Below are 23,027 nucleotides of genomic sequence, written 5' to 3' on the forward strand. Positions count from 1 at the left end.
GCGCGGGAGGCCGCAGGCTTTGCGCGGGAAGCCCAGCCCCGCCGTCAGGCCCCACCAGCCCGGCCATACAGGCCCGCGCGGGCTCTCCAGCTGTCGCTTCAAGGTGTTTTTCTTTTTTTTATTGGCGTTTGGTTTGTGTGGGGTTTTTTTGTTTTTCGGGTATTAGTTTGGTTTTGGTTTTTGTTTTGTTTTTGTGTGTGGGTTTTGTTTTTTTTTTTAATGGTCTGTTCTTTGACTCCACTACAGCAAAATGGTTCCGGAATCTCCAAGTTCTCTGGGGGCCAGTAGCACTTACATCTCCAGCCTGAACACATAACCTGTTTGTTCACATACCAACCATCTTTTCCAATTCAACTTGCTGCTTTATTTGTTTTCTAAAAGTATGTAAGAGTAACTACATCTCCTCTCTTCTAGACTAGATGTGCTGAGGATTTTGGGGTTTGTTTTAGTCTTTTGTAAAGTAGGTTCTTCATTCATCTCTCTTAAGCTGCTTAAAAGTAATAATTGGCTGTATCAGGAGCCAAGGGTTTAAAAAGAAAAAAAGTGCAGGATTTGGAAAGGATGTGACTTGAATTTCTTAACTGCAACTGGCACTGCTGCCTAACATCCTAGGGCAGTGTGAGGGAAGGGCGACGTGCCTGCGTTCTCTGGGCACTCAACAGCACAGGTTTGGGTTCATGCAGAAGGTTGGGTGTTAGTTGTTTTTTTTTTTTTCATTTTGTGATTTTACTGCCTTCTGCTGGTCAAAGATGATCAGACTAATTTTATTTTTTTATAATCACCACACGATTATAGCACATGATTTAAAATTAAGCTTCAGTACAAATGCATGGACGTTTCAGGTATTTCATGTTGGGTTTTGTTGCATAATCTCACAGAACATATTTCACGTAGTAGATGTGATAAGTAAAGAGGTATTAATGTTCAAAGCAGACAATGTCTTGTTTTAAAGGTCTAGGTATTGGTTTGAGGTGGGAAAGTAGCAGATCACCTTTGTAATCCTTCCCCTGCCTTTCAGCTCACTGCTTGCCCTTACTAACAGCACTTCATTTCTGTGTTCCAGTAAATTAGTGATCACAATTCTCATGTCTTTTAGGAATCCTTCAGACCCTAGCAGCAAGCATCTCTGTATAGTGGCATGATAGTAATAACACTACCATGATAAAAAATCTGGAAGAACAGTCACATGTGGTTACTGTTCCTTTTCAAAACTAGAAAGGAGAGGTAATACACAGAAAGTGGCACGCACACCATATATGTCTTTATATTTGAAGCAAAGATAAAGATTTAAAAATAAAAACCACGTTGCTGTTTGTACTAAACTCATGAAGGACTGTGGCCCCACAGTAGTGGGTATTCTGTCAGTGCGGAAGGAAACAGGCCTCCTACCTTCAGAATTTTATGACCTGTTTGAGGAATAATAGTTCTTTAAAGTTTCATCTTTGCTTTTATTCTCAAAGACAAAGATGAATGTGCTTGTCTGTTTGTGTATGGTCTTGAATATTGAGAGCTGAGTAGCTAACGTGGCTTGGATTTGGCTAAATGCTGAACAAAAAATTATTTAGGTGATCAGATGAAATGGCTATTCCCTTGCCTGAAATTAGTTGCCTGCACCTTCCTGCTCTGAAATTTAATAACCATGCCCTGATTTCATAGGCCACACAATATGCCATCTGGATATGCATTGTAAATCCCTCAGGCAATCAGGTTATGAGAATGAAGATATTTATTTTCTGCTTTTTGCACTAGTCAGATCATACAAAAAAGCTTTGATTGCAAAATAATTACTTAGGCAACCATAAATAACTGTCTGCAAGGAGAGGATTTTCTTCACATTCATTAATTACTATTTCTGTAGGAAAGATTTGCGGAGGGAGTGGGAGAAAACATTGCATTCAACAAACTTCTAACAAATGTCACAGAGTTTACACTTAAAACATTTTAATGGCATAAAGGCCATGCAAACCATCTTTGAGCTCCATTTCTGCTAAGTTAATATACTACTAATAAGGAAATATTTAAAATCTGTGTTTGTGGAAAATATAATTGTCTTGCTTTTTTTAATAGGTAAACCAAGCGGGTAACGCCAAGCAGCAATGCCAAGAAGACAAAACGCTAGAGAGGATACTTTTTGCATTATGGTTCTTAGAGATGCCATGGCTGCACAACATTCACCCACCAAATACTGCAGAATGGTAAGATAACACCGAATTGCTGGGCAGTCAGGGGAATGAAGTTTGTAATCCCGTATCTGCCACTAGCCTACCAGATCGCCTGTGGGAAGTCGTCTAAGCATTCATCAATAATCTGCAATATATTTAGAAAAGACCGTTAAACATTTGGCCAACAGTATGTGCTTTCCAAAACACCCATTTGCCTGTTGTCTAAACAGAGCAGACCTTGGGTCAAGGAGCTATAAAGAAGAGAATTTTTCCTCATTTATTTTTAGTTTCATTTCCGAGGGAAGTAAACCATCTGTGATCTATTTCCCTCTGGAAAGTTTTGAAACTGCTCTGCAATTTAATCAAGTTTGCAGAGCTTCAGAGATAGTAAATACCTCCAGTTTCTGTGGAAATAGCTGCTCAGGTAGAAAGACACTGTGGAATAGGATAAAGGGAAAACACTGGAATCTAGGCTATGTTAGTTCTGCTGCTTACAGAACTACTTGTTAAAATAAATGACAATAAGGTTGCTCCCACCCATTTAAGAACAGAAAACCTCAGACGTGCTTGTGGAAGGGTTGCCTGCGCTTAGCAACACTACCGGAAATAGAATGGTTAGATAAATTATATGGAGCTTTATAAGGATGAGAAGCATTATTGATTCAAAACTAAAAGCTATGAGAAATCTTTTGTCTCTGAAGCAAGCCTGTTGCTCCAGAATGTCATGGGTTTCGCAAAGAATTTGGGATCTTCAAGGTTAATAGTCAATGCATGCACACCATAAAGCAGCAAAGCAGCATGTACGCTTGAGGGATCCATTCAGGGCATAAAGGATTCTCCCAAGCTGCTTCTAGAAGTTTTCCCACCTGCATGCCCAGACTCTGACTATGCTGTCTGCTGAGGGTGGCCCCGAGGTCCTTTTCTGGACTAGACTCACATGTCTACCGAAGTGTGGATCTGCTCACATGCCTGGTTACGTCAGTCTGCCTGTGCAACCACTGTGGCAGCAGTTTGTGCGCCATCCTTTCAAGCAGTAACGCAGGATGAAAGGGACCGAGTGAGTCTACCCCCTCGCTAGGTTGCTGTTGAGGTGTTCGTTTCCACTGATTTAGCCAGCATGCTTCTACTCATACTGCTCACTACATCCAAACCCAGATTTTCTTACTTTATCCTAGGATTAGGCTAAGCAAGAGGAGGCTCCAGTAGGATACCTGTAAGAATCTGTGCCAAGGCTACCCTTAATTTAAGATCTTAGTTAAATACCTGGAAAGAGTAAATAAAGACCATATTAGTGGCATTTACAGAGTATTAAACTGGGAGAGATTGTAAGCTATATTCAGAGTAGAAACATAAACTACCTGAAAATTATAAACATGAGCAGAAATTAATGGAAGCTTGGTTGGGAAGACTGTGAGTCCTTATCTGAGGAACTTTTAAGTTCATGAACCCATCTATTAAAATGAAGAAATCTGAAAGTAATAATGCCAGGAGAGAAAGAATAAAGGCAAAAATGATGCAGACATCAAGTACTGCCATACAAAGAAGGCTGCAGAAAGGCTAATGCAGCTGAGGATTCTAATTTCCATCTCTTCTTCAAAAGGAACTCTTCCTCCTGTAGAAGTATGAGTCTGGCCACCATTCCTGCTGCAATGTCTGCTGGGCTACCCAGCTGCTGCACCTAAATTCTGGAGGTATGTCCAAGAGAAAGGGAGGAACCAGACACCACTGCTGCTTCCCCCATCTTCAAATAACACCAGTGCCTGGAACTGTTGTGCTTCTCCCAGGGAGCAGAAGCATGATCCTCCTGTGGGTCAGGTTCACAGGCTGGGAGATTCCGCTCTAGGCAGAATGTTTTGCTTTGTGCAATAGTTGATACGATTTGATTTGGTGTCCAGAACTACAAAGTATCTCCCTTCCTTGCCACGGGGTTCCCTCGTGGTCTTCTGATGTCTGGGATGAATACCACCATTCCCTATAAAACTGGTCTTTAAAATGCTGTACTCAGGGCACCTTGGCTCTGCTTCAAGCTCTGCTGTCATTAGCTTCTGCTATGCCTGACTTGAGTCATCTATAAAAGAACTAACATGGATGTGAGGGATGTAGTGAAGGCTGCAGGCACCTGGAGAGTCCTTACTCCTTCTTTACTCTCCTAGTTTCTCATCCGCCTGTCAGAATCTGGGCACTGGGCAAATGAGGCTGCTCTTTCTTGCTCTGAGAACACCAGCATCTTCACTCTTGCCAGACATGTCTTGAGAAGATAATGATGCTTTACAGTTTATATTACACATGTGCAGTTCCTTGTCTGTAAAGCAAAATATTTGCAAAGAGAGACATAAGATTTGGCCCTTAATTAATTTAATTCGTTTCACTTAGTTGCCAGTAGATGGCTCTCTGAATTTGCAATCCCTTATTTACTACATTGTTTACTGAATTATGTTGGACACGTTTTCAGTGGAAAATGTTTTCAGAGTGTTTGCTTTGAGGAAGTTTACGTAAGAAGAACAAGGAAGCAATGGACTGAGTAAATAGACTGCTAGCAAACAAGGCACAGGATCAGTTCGCTTTTTGCGAAATGTTTCATGGCTACAATCCAAAAGATTTTTCTTCTGCAGGACTTAATCTTATAATTATCAGGCTCAAAGAGTTACGTCTGTGTTTGCATGACGTGTTTACCAAGTTTGATTATAGCCAAGTAAAATTCACTCTCAATACAAAAAGCATTTTGGTTATGTGTTTTAAAGGATGCATGTGGTTTATGGACCCCATACCCTGGTGAATTGATTGAAATGCTTCTTCATTCACACCCCTTCAGTGTGAGACATGTTGTTTCACGGATACATGTGTGTTGATGGAGCACTGGATCTAGGCCATGAACTTCAGATAGGTGCTTAGCCCAAATGCAGCTCGCAAATGTAGGCTGAACTGTTCATGTGTCACCTTTTTGTTACATGGTTTATCAGAGAAGAACAAAAAGTGACTTTCAACATGGCAGTCCATGTTGTGATAAATTGCTGGGCTTCCTCCCAGCCCCCAAATCAGCAAGGTTACTAGAAGGGAAATGAAACAGCTACAGTGGAGACCCATCCTCTTTCACAGCATCCCTCAACTCCCAATTTACTATATGCTCAGTCTTTGTCTTGGTGGAGTACTACCACATCCAGGACAGGTGAGGATCACCCCCCAGCTTCTCAGAGACCACCTACCTGGAGCAGCAGGTACTTATTGCTGACAGCTGCATAAATGGGCTAACTCCTTTTTGGAGGCAGTGATCTCTTTCAAAGATTGATGCATTCTACTGTATAGAACAAGCTACGTTCCTTCTTTGCTTTCTAAAACATGATGAAGAATTGCAACATATTAAGGCAGAGTAACTTCAGAATGCTCATAATGTCGATAAAGTTCTCAGGTTTAAATTGGTTACTAGAAATATGTAGCCTCTAGCCAAACATTAATTTAAATTAAGCTGAGCTGGATGGAGGTATTAATTGCAGTATACACAGTCCCTCCACTGAAGGTCGTCTTGATTTGTCTTCACCCTCATGCTGAGATGCCAGTCACCCCTGAGGACAATACACAGGCACAAACAACTTTATGAAAAATAAGCAGCCTAACACTCCAAATACATAATCAATCGCATGCAGTTTCACCCTAATGTAAAAGAAAATAGTTCTGTTTCCTACTGCAGGTAAAATTTGCCACACCACAGTTGTTTTTGAATTGGAGAAGGCTGCTAGTTCTTAAAGAGATGCCTGGAGAAATTTTTTTTGTACACTGAAATTCCAGGTAACAGGTCTGTGTCCAATTGGTCGCATTCTCCTCTTTGCAAAGCATGAGTTTCTTTCTTCAGATGAAACATTTCCTTCAACTAATTTGCTTTTAAGATGAGAAAATGAGACAGAAAAGTTACGTGACTCACAGTGCCTGTCTGTGGCAGCACTCACCTTAGTACTGGGAATAACGGTGTTGCCACGACATCGATCATGCTGACTTGCCAGTGATATGGAGGCAGGATTTGTTGATACCGTGAATTTTAGTGTTTGGCATTATTGGATTTATAACAGTAAAAGACTGCATTTCCTGCCCCCCTCCCCCCCCCCCAATTTCCCTTTTTCCTTGACTTCTTTTGATTAATGCTCCACGCACTACAGAATTTAGAGTCAATCTATAGAAGCTCTTGGTTCTCTTTACAAGGTCATGTGTGCATTTCCACCAACCTCAGTGGTCTCTAACTATTCAAAGTCATTGACACCAACTTTGTAGACTTGTGTCAGGCTGTTACTGTATAAAAAGTAATAAGGAATCTCTGTTATTTTTCTGAAATGCACTTGTTGATGTTGCCTCTTAAATGAATTGAGGGATTTTGTTCATATTTATACCAGTTCTATGGAGAAAGCCTATTTATCTGCAAAGCAATACCCTTCCCTTGAGAGCACATAATACATACCGTATTTGGTAGAGATCTATTGTATATCCATTTTGTATCTTTGAATTGAAAATTAGTTTTTTCATCTTTGTACATAGATGTTCCACATTAAAAAAAACTAACTCCACCCTATCTAATCTCTGTTGATACTTCTGTACATTGTATGCTTTGACAAGATGAGTGACAAACTGTTCATAAAGAGGTGGGCTTCTGTCCCCTGCTGCATTTTAGCTTTGCAGCCTACTGCAGTGATGATCTGCAATTAGTGCAGGGGCCCTTCACTGTCGAGGAGAGACTATCGCATCAAAGCTCTATTGCTCCCAGTTATTGTCCTGCTCTTCCAGTGAGGCTGTGGCCTCTCTGGCAAGGGTGGCAGAGCAGGAGGTGTGTCCCCACCTCAGCTAGCAGTTTCAAACTCTGGTATCCACACAGAGACTTTCCTTCCCCGCGGTTTCAGATGTCAGAGCACATCTGTCAGGCTCGGCTGAGGTGTAGGCATGTCTCATCTGACCGCTCTTCTGTCAGTTGCCTCCAGCACAGAGGTGGGTGGGCAGCTGGAATCAAGTCTGCCAGAGTTCATCTGGCCAAGCTCTAAGCGGCAGAAAAAGTCAGTGAAGAGCAGGTCACTGACAGATGAGCAAAGGTGACATCGTAACTCAGCAACTCGTTGCTTAAGTCCTCATGCTACAGACTTTGGAGAGCTCGGACACCTGTGTGGAGGGGACAGGTGGTATGGATGGTGAGTAGCTGCTTCAGGCTAAGCCACTCCTGCTCATCAGGCAGAGATGTAAAGTCACCCGTGTCATTACTTGCATTTTGAAGTGTACCCTCAGTCTTTAAACGGCCCACGCTAACAAATCAATTGTAGAAAAAAAAAGCTGTACGTAGATTTTGGTGATGATACTGAGCTGACTTTACATGTCCCACAACTTAACCAAGTTCTTCTGTCTGTGGTAGTAACTGACACAAGGGGAAAATGAAACCTAAAATCCAAGAGGTCTTGTGATTGACCTTGGATACTCTGTGCTCTGTATGTCAGGGCTTCTGGGGCCGGACTGCTCTTTGCACCTCCTGGCAGCAGTAAGGTAATTTCCCTTTCCAGAAATGCAGGATTCCCACTTTCAGTTTGAAAGAGTTAGGTGGTGATGTTTTCCCTTCAGGCAGGACTAAATTAGCCCTCCTGCATCTCAGACTGATGCCATTTTGGAAAGGAACTTCCATATGGGGTGCAGGATGGGAAAGATGAAACATTTCTGGTGGTCCTTCATGCTTGGATCTGTTCTTGCAAGCGCGCACACTCTGTGTGAGAATTTATTCATAGAGTCACATCATGGTTTGGGTTGGCAGGGACCTTTTATGGACCACCCAGTCCCACCCCCCTGCCATGGGCAGGGACCCCTCCCCCCAGCCCAGGCTGCTCCCAGCCCTGTCCAGCTTGGCCTTGAGCCCTGCCAGGGATGGGGCACCCACAGCTTGTGCAGATATGAGAAGGTAAATGGTTCATTGGCTTACCCTGTCCCCACTGTGAGGTGGGCTTATCTTGTGTGCAATTCTACGGGCAGGCAGAGTGTTCCAGAGGAAAAGTCTTTGTCTTGGCAGACATCTGTGGGATAGTTGCTCCCCTCCCCCTTGGAGAAGAGCAGCCCTTTCTCCGTGGTGTACAATAGGTCTTTGCTTTGCAGCATCTCCATCTGTGTGCACGTGTGTGCGTGCATCTGTGTAACGGATGACAGCACATTTCTGTAGCGGGCCACAATCTTACCCACATGGGATTCACTTTATATGTGCACAGAGTCTGATTAACTCCAGTGGGATTACTCACACATGTATATATTTGCAGATTTTGGGGTCTGACATTCCCTGTGTAAACACATACAAACAGAAAAGCAGAATAATTGTGTGCAGCTGGAAATCAGTGGCTTCTGCTAGTGGAAAAATTGGTATACTGATCTTGCAGTCGCAGTGTGCTGGAAACATTAGCACAATGCAAACAGATGGAATGGGATGAATTAACACTCGCTACTTTTGGACACTTCCTGGATTACTATTAATAGTTCTTTGGTTTAGATTAATGCACAGCATGTGTCGTGTAGCATTGACTTTGAATTATCTGCCAGAATGTGTCCTAGGGTCAATCTTTTTTTAAAGTCCCAAAATAGTGTTGGGGTTTTTTTTACCTCCCCACCCTCCACCTCCTCATCCCATTAGGATGACCTCAAATACAACACGTTTACGGGGAGACTGGTAGTAATGGCCCTTTCGGATGGAAAGGTGGCTGTGACGCTGTTCCAGTTGTCTTCTAACTCCCCGGCAGGGGCGGCTTTTAGCTTTTCTGAAGGGACAGTTGGTGCCTTACGCAGGGTATGGCACGGACGGCCACCGGAGCCGGGGTGCGGGCGGCCGAGGGCCCGGGGCAGCCCGGGGCCGTGCAGCCGCTGCCCGAGGCCGGCCGGCGGGGTCACTCCCCCGCCGCCGAGAGCCGGCTTGGCCCCGCGGGGGGCCGCTGGCGGGGTGAAGCGCCGTCCGCCTCGCCACGCGTGGGGACCCCCACCCACTCGGTTTTCTTGGGGGGATGAAGCGGCAGCGAGGGCGAGCGCGGAGCAGCCCGTCCGAGCGCGGCGGGGCGGAGGCCGCCTCGCTGCCGGCCGCTGGTGCGGGGCCCAACCGGGCCGGCCCCGAGGGCCGAGGGCCCGGCACCGGGGCTGGGCAGGGGAGCGGGGACGGTCACTCCGCCCCGCCGTATGTCTGCGAGGAGCGGCCCCTGCCCGGGAAGGGGGAGGAGGCGGGCGGGCGCGGCGAGCGCCGAGGGTGGGAGCTGGGCCGGCTGCGCCGCGCGGGTGCGCGCCTCCGCGGAGCATTACGGCGCCCATTCCCGGCTCCCCGGCTCCGCCAGCGCTGAGGAGCGGCCGCGCGGAGCCCCGCAGCGCGGCCATGGCCGAGCGCCGCGCCTTCGCCCAGAAGATCAGCAGGTAGCGCGGCCGTGGGGCGGGGGGCGCGCTCGGCCCCGGCCCGGGGAGGGGCGGGCTGCCGGGCCCGGCCGGCGGGGAGGCGAGCGGGGAACCCGCCGCCGCGCCCCTGAGGGGGGAGTGGGCCCAGCGCGGCCCGCGGGCGCCCGCCGGCCTTCGGGCTGCTGACAGGGCGCGGGCCGGGGCGTCGCGCTGGGCCTGCCGTGAGCAGCCCCCCGCCGGGCTGCCGGGCAGGGTCCGCCCGGGCAGAGTCCGCCCAGGCCGGCTCCGCGGGGCTGCGGTTCCCCCCGTCTACAACAAAGGGGTGGGGGATGCGGCCGGCTGTGTGCGCGGTGCCGGCCGTGCGCGGTGCCGCTTCCCTGGGGAAACGGAGCCGGCGCGGGCGGGAGGCAGGGAAGGAGGAAAAGCGCTGTTTGATTCAGCTGCCTGCGAACAAAGGCCGGCCGGGCGCATTGTGCAGCCCCCTCTCGCCGCACAATGGGCGGCCCAGCGCTCCCGGCAGCGCGGCCAGGGTTTTCCTGCCGGTGCGGGGGTGCGGAGCCTGCCCCCGGCCCTGCCCCGGCCCGGCTGCTCGCGGCGAGCCCGGCCGCTGTGCGCCGAGCTCGCCCTCCCGGCTCTGCCCGCGGCGGGGGGCCCTGTCCCGGCGCGGCGCCCCCCGCCTGGGAGCACCAAGCCTGCCTGCTCGTCTCCTTGCTGCCTGCAAGATGGAGAGAATAGGTCCCTTCCTTTTGTGTGTGATAAGCAGCTGGTTACTGTTAGCACAATTCCTTGGACGTGCAGAACTACTTGAGACTCACAGTGTTAAACATCCTTGTATTTTACAGTTTTGTGTTGCTTTGTGGTGTGGTTTTTTTTAAAGAGGAACATTTATAGGAAGTTACCTGCTAACACCAGGTTTCTGCAGATCTCTATTCCAAGTTAAGCATGTGGTTCCAGGTGGGAACCACAGTTTTTCAGTTTGCAGGTCTGACTGAATAGCCTTTGGTGACCGCAGTACCTCTCCTAGCTGTAACTAGCAGCAGAGTGGAAGTGGGAGCCATCAGTTTCGCTGATGCTGTTCAGGAGGCTGTGGAGAATAGTGAAAGGAGTATCATTTTCACGCCATTGAATGAGAAAACTGTAGGTACAAATAGTTGCAGTTACAGAAGCTGTGATGGAGAAGGGTCATGGATGAGGGAACATGAGGTCAAAGGAAAAGGCTAGGTAGGAGGCAGAAGAGTGGCATCAATCCCACCCCGCTCGCAAGCTGAAGATGAGTGAAGACATTGCTCCTCTCTCATGGTTCTCTGCAAACCTTGATGTGCACCAGCCAGGGTTTAAAGTGACAGATCAAGGTCTTGGGAGCAGGGAGAGGTGGGTTTGCTGCCACACCATTTTCCTGGTTCTTGATTGTAGTCACAGAAATAGTCAAGTGAGAGACAAGTACTAGAAGTGAGAGCATAAAAGTTCTGCAGCTGTGACAGGAAGTTAAATAAAATGGCCCTGGGGTGACCACTGTGGGTGCTCATAATGTTTCTACCTGTGTCAGGCACTATCTCAGTGTTCAATACATAGTAGCACAGATGTGCCACCTTTGTGTACCTTTTGGGCTAATCCATTTGATGGGTTTTCAGACTAACCCAACAGCAGCAGTGAGTGCGTGCAGGCAGAGGTGGTATTTTTGACATGTCGCATCCATTTGTGGAGTTTACTGTTCATGGAGGCTGTGCCTGTGGAAGGACTCGGGTGGTCTGCAATGAGGTCAGCACCCTCATTGCACCTCAGGTCCACAATGAGGAGCAGGGCTGTTGCATCTCCAACTCTTTCTTTTATGCTTACTTATAAGACTGCTGTGTTTCTCTCTGGGATTTCCCATATTGTAGTGTTGTCTTCTGAGAAATCTCAAGTTCCTGGTTCCTGAGCTGCACATCCAGTGCGTGTGAAGGCAAAAACTTGTGGGCAGAAGAAATTATGAACCCAGGGGTGCCCAGACAGAGCTGTAGCCCTTCTTGTGCTGACACAGAATATGCTGCTGTGAATGTCGCTATCTCAGAGGTTGAGAGATTCAAGCAAGCCGCATACGGAAGTCCCAAGAGCTGTATTGGTGGCTGCTGGAAGCTCTCCCCTGTTCTATTGTTTAAAGAAGAATAAATCCATCATGTTTTCACATGCTGCCCTCCAGTTTGGCTTACTCATCAAGGTAGACATAGCATTTGTCTTATTCACAGGAAGTAGCCATGCTGCTCTTGGTTTGCCTGATAGCATGTAATTCAAATGGGATGCAATTCAGATCCACGAAGGTAAATTACCTTAAGACCTGCCTATGAAACAGAAGCAAGCTTCTAAGCTGGTTATTACAGTACTAGAGTGAAAAGAAACATGAGATTTGGCTGTTCTGTGTCTTAAAGGACCACAGATGGGGTCTTCAGAGTCCTGATTTATTGCCTGTGCTTTCTTCAACCAGTGTGGTGCACCTCAGGGGTATATACAGAACTGCAGTGCCATGCTGCATCTGTTTATTAGTCCTGGAATCTTTACGTGTTGGGGATAGCGGCTGTCAGTGACTGCTACAGCAGTTTCAAAATATCTGTTTCAGATGGTCTGTTACAACGTATCTTTCTGATTAGGTCCTGCTGCATTTTTGTTGGAAGACTTTAAACTAGAACAGATTTTTAGCCTGAACTTTGGCCATCACGTGTACTTACTGATTTCTTCTTGACTCCCATCAGAAGAAACTCCTGAGTTAAACTTACTATAGTGGGTTAATAATATGTGAAATCTTGCCTGAAATTGTTAATTTTTAATTGGTAATACATTTTTTATTAAACTGTATTGGAACTGCAGCATCATAATACTTCTGGAGCTGCATGTACGTTAATTGTTTTTCCATCTCAGTGTAAGAACAGATGTACTTCTATTTAGTACCCCTGTTCAGCTGATACACCGTTTGGGGGACTGGAGGACACTTAGTGGAAGGGAGGATCCACACTGGCAGAGGTAAAGTTCACTCATTAAGGTGTCTCAGTAAAAGCCAAACAGTTAATACATTATCCTTGAGGAACCTCTAAGCTTCCTCTTCACTCTCAGCAGGGCTGGGGGCTCAGTACCGACCAAGCCGATTGCCGTGCCTGGCCTCTCTGGGGTTGTGCTGCGCTGTTCCCACCAAGCACACCCCTTCACCTGTGTATGCTTCAGATTCCCAGTGGCATTATCCCAGTATGTGTTGTGGGTATGGGGCTGCTTGGCAGAGAAATGGGATGTGAAAACCCCACCACCGAAAAGGTCAGTTCTGAGTTCCTGAATGTCCTGGTAATTGAAGCGCGTTGTATCCCAGCATTCCAGTCTTTCCAGGGGCAGGCAGAGGAAAAGGTATGCAGGTTTTTGTAGTTAAAATACAGAAAAAAGAAAAAAAGTCGCCTTTTAAACATCACACAACATACACAGTTCAGGCAAACTCATGTAGCCTTTCATGTGAGCCCCTGCCTCAGTGCTTTGTCATTGCTCTTGGACCGTCCTGAGATCAGGTCATCTAGGGAGTCCAGAACTGGTTCTTTGGTTAGTCCATCATGATTTTTGAAGTGTCTTTCCTTGCTTTTTTTTTTTTGGAAAAGGAAGAGTTTAGTGCATCCTTTACTGCTCCCACAGTTAAAAGAGTATCTTCCTGACTTGGGTTAACATACCTGCCTTACCCTCCATTTTGCTATGCATTTCAACCTCACACAAGGCCCAGAGTAAAAAATCACTTTTTGCCACTGGTCTTTACTCTCTTGCTGAGAATTTTCAGTTTTCCAGACCCCAGATCTCAGTGTAGTCTGGAGAAAATTGTTTTCACCCTCGTGGGTCCAGCCCCTCCCGAGGTCTTTCTGTGTGGACAGGAACCTCACCGTGTCATGAGGCACTGCTGTCTGGGGCTGGGGACTTCAGCAGAGCCCCGGCTGAAGAAGGATGACCCTGCTCTCAAACATTCAGTGATTTGGAAATTCCCTGTCATCCAGGGCTCTTACATTGTATATGGAGAGATTTGTGGAGTAATCACAGCTTGTTGTCTTTATGGTTTTGAACTGAGGGAAAACACTTCTGTTCACTATGTTCAGAGCTAGCATCTTATTTCTGCTGAAGCTCTCTTTACACTGATGGGGTACTGTAAAAGGTGACTTGGGAAGGCTAAACTTACATTTGTGTTCATTTAGAGTCCTTTTACATGCCTGGATGATGTGTCGGGGAGACTGACAGTCGCTTTTGCCATGCCTCAGGGTAAAAACAGGGATGGTGTGAAACCAGCACCCACTGAAACCGGTAGCAAAGCTGTCACTGGCTTCCATGAGCACCGAATCAGGCCAGAAATGTAGTGGTTGCAGCAGGATATTCATCACAGTTTATTCTCTTCCCACATCCAGATGCCATTTGCATTGTCAAAACACTATCATGCATAATTGAAAGTATTTTTAACAGAAACTTAAGAGCAGCTTTTTCCCATTCTTCAGTAGTCACAATGTCTGCCCCTGTGCAGCCGTTGTGGATGTCTCGTGCGGGCGTCAGCAGCGCTGTGGGAAGCCTGAGAAAATCTGTGGCTGCTTAAAGCAAGCAAGAAGGCAGGGGGAGAACAGTTCATCTCTAGGGCTCCACTACAAAACTGCTGCTTTGTACAAGGCTTCCTTGTTTGGTTGGGTTTTTTTAATGTGAGGTGTGACTTTGATCTCTTCTGAAGAATCCAGTGCTGTGGTGATTTTCACAGTAAGGTATCTTGGGAGCTTATTCCCTTTGCTGCAGCCTAGGGGTGACGCTTTCAGCCTTAATAATCAAGTATTATCAGAAGAGCATCACAGGCAGCACTGTATGGTATTTTCTGTTTTAATTAATGGTAAGGAAAAAGGGAACACGTTGTTGCTCATCTTCTGTGTTAATTTAAGACCCCACACTTCCTCTGCAGCGGTCAGTATCAGGCTGGGTATTTCCTCAGCTTCAGGTTGTAAATCAAACCCATTTCACTCAAAGGGAGAAGAGTTCACTTGGAGGGAAAAAGAACCTGGAGTTTAGGAGGAAGGCTGCATCCGGAGCCCGGCTGAACTGGAGGGAAGCTCAAGGCCAGAGCTCTCCCTCAAGCAGGTTCCCTCATCCACTGCGACGCATACTTGGTGACTCACACCGTGGTTCAGGCCTGGAAGGAGCAGGTCGGCAGGCAGAGAGCCCAGGTGGAGCACGTAGGGGCAGAGGGACAGGTCATCTCAACTGCAGCGGCAAGATGCTTGCAACCAGCCAGTGCCATTTGGCTGTGGGGACTCAGATCTGAGTATAGTAGGATACATGCCTCCAGCCACGTGCAGAGTGGTACGCAAGTGAGCTGGCTGAACAGAGAGGGATGCTTTCACTTTAAAAAGTAAACTATGTAAATAGAGTTTTCTCCACCGCTGAGAGAGAACAAGCAGCTTTGCTATGGGTTGGCGCAGATGCCTCACTGTACCAGGCTGTCTTTCTCAAGAGGCAAAGGCTCGCTGAGTATAGAGTCACTGCATGTGACACATAAGATGAAGAACAGGCAGGAGTAACAGTTCTGAAATTAGTGGGATGGGGAGAAACAAACAATCTGCATTGCTCTTTCAGAATGGGGAGGGCTATGGAAAAGAGAGACTTCCTCAAATCACTGCAGCAGATGATCTAGATAACTGTGTACTGACCCGCCTTTTCTGTGAAAAGGCAGAGTTCTTAACCTTGCATGGAATAACTGGACAGGTCTTGGTGAGCCTTTTCTTGGGGATATCAGAACTGATATTTCCAGTATGCTGCTTAAGCTAAGGATGGGGTGGGAAGGAAGAATTTTTGATTTTGACCAGGTAAGCCACACAGAAACAGAATTTGTTTTTGTGTGTAGTAAAGAAACATGGAAACACAAACAAATGGTTTCATTTTGTTATTTGCAGCTCAGAGCACTTTGAGAATGACCAGTCTTGTTTTGCTTTAGAAGCCGCTTCCAAGGGGATTTTTTTCCTCGCCTTTGCCTTTCCATGCCCCCCCCCCCCGCCCCCGTGTGAACCACAGGCACACACAATAATTAACCAGTGACGAAGGTCAGAAAGAAGATGACTAGGGAAGATGTACTTTAAACATAGACGTTCATGAGGCTGTGGGCTGTAATTAACTGTAATGTTTGTCTAAGGATCTCTGGTTACATTTTGAATAAAAGATAGTTATTAAAGAGGCAGTTTTTTATTTGTTCTTTTAATTGTCAAGAGCGTTAATGGCTCGTCTGTTCTGTCAAATGGATTTCTTTTTTTCCATTTGGAGACTTTTGAGATTTATTTCTCTTTTTCTGGTTGGGTTTGCTATAATAAACTTTTAAACCTAAGTTGGTTTGGGAAGCATAGCTTCTAGTTAGAAATAGTGCTCAGGGTTATAATATAACGTGAACTTACTAGTCATGAATAAATGGCATTTGTCATGGACAAATTTGGAGAAGGCAAGCATGTTATCAGTTTTAGGGAAACTGTGAACCTCTGTGATGAAGCAGTGAGTAAGCAGTCCTAAAAGTAGTCAGCTGAGGTGTTTTCTCAATAGGAAAATACTCATTTGGTTCTATAAAGCCCTGGTCAGGCCTTATCTGGAGTGAGTGGTCAGGGTGAAACACAGTGTGTTAAAAGGTGTGATTGCCAACTGGAACATAGGTGGAGAAGAGCCGTCAGGGTGATCAGGGAGCAGAAAATCTATTGCAGGACCTGACCTTGCTCAGCTTCATAGAAGGAAGGCTGGGAGGGGACATGACTAAGTTTTGTGAATACCTTGTGAATAGGAAGGAGTGAGAGGAGGATTACTGAACCTAACTGATGATTTGGCACAAAACCAAATGAGTATAGATTAGCCATAAATACATGTGGTGATCAGATTACATTAGAAGATGGTTTCTAAATGTCAGAAGCATGATGTGTTCCATTAGGGAAAATGGTGTTCAATCCATTTGTGAATACATTGATACAGAAGGGTAGCCACCAAAAGCTGTGGATTAGACTGTAGGCTTGGAGTAAGCAGTAGTAAGTCCTGCGGTCTCTGCTGAGGAATTTTGAGGTTTTTTTAGACAGTGGGCAGTTACTTCATGAGGGAAGAGGTTTGACTGGTAATTGTGAAAGCCAGAGAGATAGAACCACTTAAGACTTGAAAGTAATGATGGCGTCTTGGTGAAACCAATTGTTCAGTTCTGACTTTCTGTGATCATGCTTCAGGGGAATTTTTAATATCCAGTGAGGTTATTAATAGGGCAGCAACATGGAGCAGCCATCGATGTACAGCACATGGTCAGAAGCTGTGCTGATTAGTGCCACCATCCCTTTTGTTTTACCATGTTTCTTCCCCTATTGCATGAAATGACCTTTTCAGCAGGGATGATGTCAGGCAGTGTAATAGCATCCATGCAAACTCATAGCGCCCCTGAGCAATGCTATAATGGTAGCCAAGTTTGCTTCTGCCTTGAGTTGGGGTAAAGTGCAGTCATAGCTGGAGTTAAGGGTGTATTGACAGGCTGTGCTCCAAGTACAACGCAGCTCCCAGCCGCTGCAGAGCTGCCCAGCTGAGACCAACATGCAGAAGAAGAAAGGACTGAGAACCTCTCTGGAGTCTCTATCACAATGCATGTCTCAGGTTTGTAAGAGGCCACTGCATGCAGGAGTAGCAGTGCTGAGTAATGTGGCTGGGCATTGGCAGCGGCTGCACAGCTGAGGACAGGTTCCCCCTCTAGCTGTACTTTCCATCTGGAAACAATGAAAATGGGGAAAGATTTTTAGCTTTTCCTGTGCTGTGCTGCATGGTGGAACGTGGGTTCTCATTTTTCCTGCCAGCCATGTGGTGAAGGGCTCTCTTCTGGGTATCATCAGGAATTACACAAAACACACACTGAATAAGAGATTGGGTTTAAACCAGAGATTGTCTGCAACCAGGGGGCAAGCTTTTAAATTTCATCAGCCACAGATGCGTGGTGTTTTCCATGCCAAGCAGCCATTTTAATACATTCCAAATTTTCCTATAAATGCTAGCAGCATGCATGGTTTGTTCTCATGTGTGCGTGTCTGTGAGTGTGCACGTGGTGGGAGCAGGGAAGATGGTTTTTCTGAGGGCAATCAGACAGCCTGAATGTTGTCCATCCCCAGCAGGAGCTGTTTGGTCTGCTTTCAGAAGCCACCCTCCAGAAGTGAAAACACAGTCTCCTGTGGATAAAGGCAAACATGAACGAAATGACTTCTAGCAGCCAGAATACATAAAACTTTTTTTTTTTCCTTCTGCAATCACTTTTAAAAAAGACAAAATAATGCTTCCTTAGCTAATCTTACTCCCATACTCTGGCCTGAGGAAACATCTGCTCTCCATGGTAGGCTTGGTTGTCCCAGCTAGTTCCCTTTTAAGAGTTCCCTTCTCTTCCATTGACATCAGTTGCTTCCACCGGCCCCCATTCCTGCCCACCAGCATTCACTGCTACAGCAGTCCTGATGCTAGGAACCCACCCTGATGTCAAGGTTTTGCTCAGGGGAGGTTTAACCATCTTTACTTGACAGGATTTTAGGAGCTCATGTGCCATGCTGACACAGCACGTTCACTTGAGTGAGAGATCAGGAGTGAGTCTGTTAGCCATGATGCTGTTCCCACAGAGGACAGATACAGCAGAAAAAAACCCACCTTTGTCCATGCAGCCTCTTCATCTGTCTTACACACTGGTTAGAGTCTCTTTGGAGCCAGGACTTTCTTCTGGGAGACAGAGCGGACTGCAGTGCTGTGATGTGTTGAGTGACAGTTGGGAGCAGGTTTGTCACTAATAAAATGGTCATTGACTCCTAGAGAAGAGCACTCTTATGTTGGTGAGGTCCTGTAGACAAAGGGCAGTCAGCAGCTTTTAGGAAAAATGGTTTTTTTTGTGTGTGGAAAAACATGGGTTTGGGTTTACTTTTGAAACAAAACCATTTCCACCATACTCAAAAATGTGGCTATCCCTGTTCTGCTGCTGAGGTGAGCTGCAGCTTACTGCTAGGTTACAAGGTGGCTGCTGTGGATGGTTGTCTTAGGGCTCGACCCATGGCTGTTTGTTAAGGCAGTCTTTGGCAAACAGCATTTCCCTCTCTGATGTGCTCTTCCTTTGCTGAGATGTTCACTTGGTGGATTTACCCAACTCTTGTGTTTTCAGGCTTACCATTGACAAAGTGGCTTATTGGGGAAAATAGAAAACCCCAGAGCGTCACAGGGTGGATTTTACCCTCCAGGCATGGAAGGATTGATGTGCATTTTTCCTTCCTGGTGAGAAAAGCTGCCCAGCAGTGGGATTTCTCTCTGGCAGAGACCATAAGGCACCGTGCCCTGCTAGCCAGTGCATTGCCTGTCCCCACTGCTAGTCACCATAGCCTCACTGCTGCCTTTCACATCGGTTGTTTCCCGTTTGTCATTGCCTAGACATTTCAACCCACCCTGCGTGGGACTGCTTTTCTGCCCCTGAGCTGGGTGTTGAAGGGGTTAGATATTGGGTGGAAAGTGGCTGCCAGTCCTCATCTCTCTGACTGCAAAAACCAAAAATGGGCAAGGGGTGAAAATGAGAGGGCAGAGCACAGAAGCAGATGTGTGACCAGGCTTGGAACTGCTGAGGGTGGCAGAGAGCACTGGAGGAGAGCTTTTCCTCGGTAGGAACTGGAAAGGGCCTGCCAGGGACAAGTTTATTTGTGCTCAGGGTCATACGCATTTTATTGTCACAGATGTGCACAAGGGAGCAGCTCACTAAAGGAAAAAAAAAATGTAATTGCTGTTAAGAATATGTATATGCAGCCTTGCAAGAATTTTGTGATTTTCTGGGAATTTAATATAGAAGGTCTGTTTTTTGCTGGCCAGTGACACTCTTATTCCAACCAGTGCACGAATATTTGGTTTCGTTCCAACAGCAGTGTAAAGTGGATTTGATATATCATCTTCATTCTAATTCTTCTACAGAAATAATGTTGTCCCTGTCTTGTTTCAGAACTGTAGCTGCTGAAGTCAGGAAGCAGATCTCAGGGCAGTATGGAGGGTCTCCCCAGCTTCTCAAAAACCTCAATATTGGAGGCAGCGTCTCTCATCATACAACTGTAAGTAATGCTTGGAACATGGAAGGCTGAAGAAGGTGTGCATAGTTATTTCCATTACCATTTGGAAAGAAATTGCAATGTTAACAGTTTGTTGACCTAATCGGCCCTGATAACACAGAGGAAATTCCATGCAAAACCCATCAGTTTTGGAGGTCTCTATCTTGCAGATCAGTTAGTGTGGCTGGGAATTTGTGTTTCTGCAGAATCTTTGTAGGACAAGGGGCTCCCTTGACCAGATGTTGGTTGGTTTATCCCAGAACAGCCTGAACTGGGCATTAAGTTCCACATGCATGTGTGGTTTGCTCCTTTGCAAGAGCTCTTTGCAAGCTCATGCACTTCAGGTGGCTGTTTTCTTGCATTTCTTGTTGCTCTTGAGAGTGGGACCACAGTGGCTCATCTACTCTTCAGAGGTATTTTAAATGTCATTGTGGAAGCTGAATGTGGTTTTTCCTTAGGAATGTGTATTTACTTACAAATTTACAGTCCACTTTCAAGAGTGGCTGAAATGTAGGCCTTGTTGTTAGAATCACCTGTTCTGAAGTCAGATTTTCTTGCATGGCCTACAGGTACATTCAAAATTTATTCATTGTGGTGGTAAAAATGTCAAGAGTTCAGCATACTTTTTCAGGCTGGAACTGTATTTCTGGAAGCGTTCCTTTGATTTGGGTTGTTGCTTGAGGTCACAGCAGTTTCTTTTGCAGTAGTCAACTTAGAAAACAAATATTATAGCTTCTTGTTTTCTTCAAAGAGAGTTGATTAGGTCAGGTGGTACTGGAAATGCGCCCTGAATTTGATGGTCTGTGCAAGCTGAGTTCACAAGAGTTCTTCTCTTGTCTTGGAATAGGGTCCTATAGAGTTTCCTCAGTTCATGTACTGTTTTGTGTCCAACATAATGCGTTAAAAGCTTTCTCATACAGAGCACAAATGCATCCTTGGAGCTAGTATCATCTCAAAAGGGATCTCCAAGACTGAGTTGACCTCTAGCTTAGAAGAGTGACTTCACTGTAGGCTGAAGGTTGATCTTTAAGGAGATCCTGCTGTGCCAGAGTCATTGGGGATTGAAGAGGGCTGGAATTCCTGTCATTTTCCTCTGTATCAGCCCTGTGAGTGCAAGGAGACCAGAAGGCTGGCTTTGTCAGCTGTGTGCCCAGCCTTAATGGTGAGTGAGCATGAAGGAGGAGGGGTTAATGAGAGCGGTGTGTCCAGGGCTAATGCTTTATCACAGCAATCTCTGTAGGGGTGTGGAATGATAATGCGAAGCCCTGACTTGGCAGTTCTCTGTGGTCTTTTGCATAATCCAGTATTAGGCAATAGGGAGGGACCCCTGCTATTAGTGGTGTAGGACTGGATGGAGCACTCAGGGTCATTGAATCCGTTTCCCTGTGGCAAGCTGAGAAATAGACTTCTGCTTGTGAAGGACTCACTGGATGTCCATCCTACAAGCTGCAGTGCCTCACTTGTCTCACATGTGGTTTCATCATGGAACAAGTTGGCTGAATTGCCTTTCTACTCCCCATTGCTTTCATAAAGCATGATCTCTTCTGTGTACCTCTCCAAGCTGTTCCTCAGCCAAGCATATTTTTGATAACTGTTTTTCCTTGTATCACCTCCTTTTGCTCTGAAATGTCTGTTCCACTTTTTCTTCCTATTTCTAAGGTTTTTCCATTCTGCCATCATCAAAGTGTGCGTGCTCGAAGCTTCAGTCCTGTTGATCTTCACCTGCAATTCTTAATTCAGGATCAGATTTGTTGGTCACAGTATTGGCAGCCCTGTCTTCAGTTCTGGTATTCCTCATTATCCTGTCACTGTTGTATTTTCTAGTAAATATATGCAAGAATCTATAAAAATCCTGGAAAAGGTCATGATAACTGAAAGCAGGGTCTGAGCCTTTCCTATCAAACTGCATTGTGTGATGGTTGATGTGATAAGCTCCTAGTTTGTCATACTAAATTCTGTGCTGAGCAGAGATGCTCTTCAGAAGCATGGAGCGGTAGTTTGTAGGAGATAGTCCATAGGAAAAGTATGTTTAGTTAAGTTGGGAGTCTATTTCCTGAGGGTGCATAATATGACAGAAGTTTGCTTCTACTGAATTTTGGGTTAATTTCTCTCCTTTAGGCATCCATCAATCTGCTGTGCCTGCCTGTCCTGGTTTGATAATAAACATTATGTGGAGAAAACGCATTACTGCTGTGAAGCTGAAATAACTGTTTGCTCTGGAAAGGTTCAGAAGTTTGTGTGCTGTTACACTTTTACAAAGAAATAGAAGGCCTTGTATCTGAATGGCAGTTTTGTGTAGTCATACTGGTTTGAAAGCCTGGAGTAGGGTGGGTAGTGTGGATTTAAATAAGGAAATTAACGCTAAAATGATGGATATTCTAATACAGCTGTGTGTGACTTGCGTTTCTTGTATCCACAATGGGAGCAGCATGTGCAGCATGGAACCGGGGGATTTTTAACAATAGTGGGGATGTGGTCTCTCTTATCCAGTGCATCTTGCTCGTCATGTTGAGCACTTCCATAGTTACGATCCAGATAAGGTCAGTACTGATTCTATGTTGACAGTTGCCAATAGTAGCTGGCTTGTGGTAATTTGTCTGATAGTCTCATCACACGCAGTCCAATGGAGACATTTGTATGGAGAAATGTCTGCTTTTGTGAATGCAGGGCCCTCAGCACTGTGCTCAGGTGAGCATTCTGTTTCTTGTTGACTGAAGCCAGTGCAGGGACTTTTCACACTCAACAGACTTGCATGTGGTTGAACCTAGGATAAATGCAAAAACCTGTCAGCTGGATTTTAGCAAGTCTCTTCCCTTTTGCTTCACGAGCAGCAGACAAAATGCTGCCAGAACTGTTTCTAATTTAGTATTTGGTAGAGCTGGGGAGAAGACACTGCTTTCAAATGACTGTACAGGAGCTTGCAGTTTATTATTGTCAGCCTCCACCCTTCTGACACTTTAGGAGAAGCTGATTTTAATTGCACATCCCTCAGATCTGCAGACCACAGACACAGGTCCAAAGCATTCAGAGGCTTTTCCTGTATAACCAAATGTGCCGAATTGGGACTCTGTGCAGGATGCAGTCCTTGCAGCACTGAGCTTTTATTTTTGAAATCCAGAACGGAAGGCACTGACAGTTTGTTACTGAGAAATAGAAGCTGGAAAGGTCTTGGAGCTAGATTAAGGACATTTTATTTTTTGAAGTTTTGCAAGTCTCTGTAAATCCACTTGTAAATTGAGTGTGTGTTTGCATCCTACTGTTTGTGTTCAGGGTTGTAAGCCACGAGCTATGCTCATTTTTGGTGCATCGAGAGGTTCAGTATTCTCTCGTGGGAGCTGGGGCTTCTTGCCACCAACCTCACTGATTGAATGCACTGAAAGTGGAGAGCTTGCACTTCCTTTCAAAGAATTCCCCAGCA

General features: G+C 45.9%; 1 protein-coding gene and 1 long non-coding RNA gene across 8 annotated transcripts in view; both read left to right on the plus strand.

The window, feature by feature from the left end:
• The first annotated feature begins 5 nt into the window (after positions 1–5).
• On the plus strand, positions 6–6,707 carry LOC119155755. The gene is made up of 4 exons (XR_005106832.1): positions 6–103; positions 247–380; positions 2,068–2,195; positions 3,763–6,707. It is a non-coding gene; the product is annotated as an uncharacterized LOC119155755 (long non-coding RNA).
• Positions 6,708–9,443: 2,736 nt separating this feature from the next.
• The window catches only part of DOCK7 (dedicator of cytokinesis 7), a 106,949-nt gene continuing 93,365 nt past the window's right edge, over positions 9,444–23,027 (plus strand). For 4 of the 7 annotated variants that reach the window (XM_037404749.1, XM_037404750.1, XM_037404751.1 and 1 more), the window contains exons 1-2: positions 9,517–9,554; positions 19,507–19,612. In XM_037404749.1, the coding sequence (XP_037260646.1) occupies positions 9,517–9,554; positions 19,507–19,612 (144 nt within the window). Of the gene's footprint in view, positions 9,555–19,506; positions 19,613–23,027 lie in introns of all 7 variants that reach the window. The other 3 variants (XM_037404748.1, XM_037404753.1, XM_037404754.1) reach the window with 1 other exon arrangement.

Source organism: Falco rusticolus, chromosome 11 (genome assembly GCF_015220075.1).
Source record: "Falco rusticolus isolate bFalRus1 chromosome 11, bFalRus1.pri, whole genome shotgun sequence".
Taxonomy (NCBI): domain Eukaryota; kingdom Metazoa; phylum Chordata; class Aves; order Falconiformes; family Falconidae; genus Falco; species Falco rusticolus.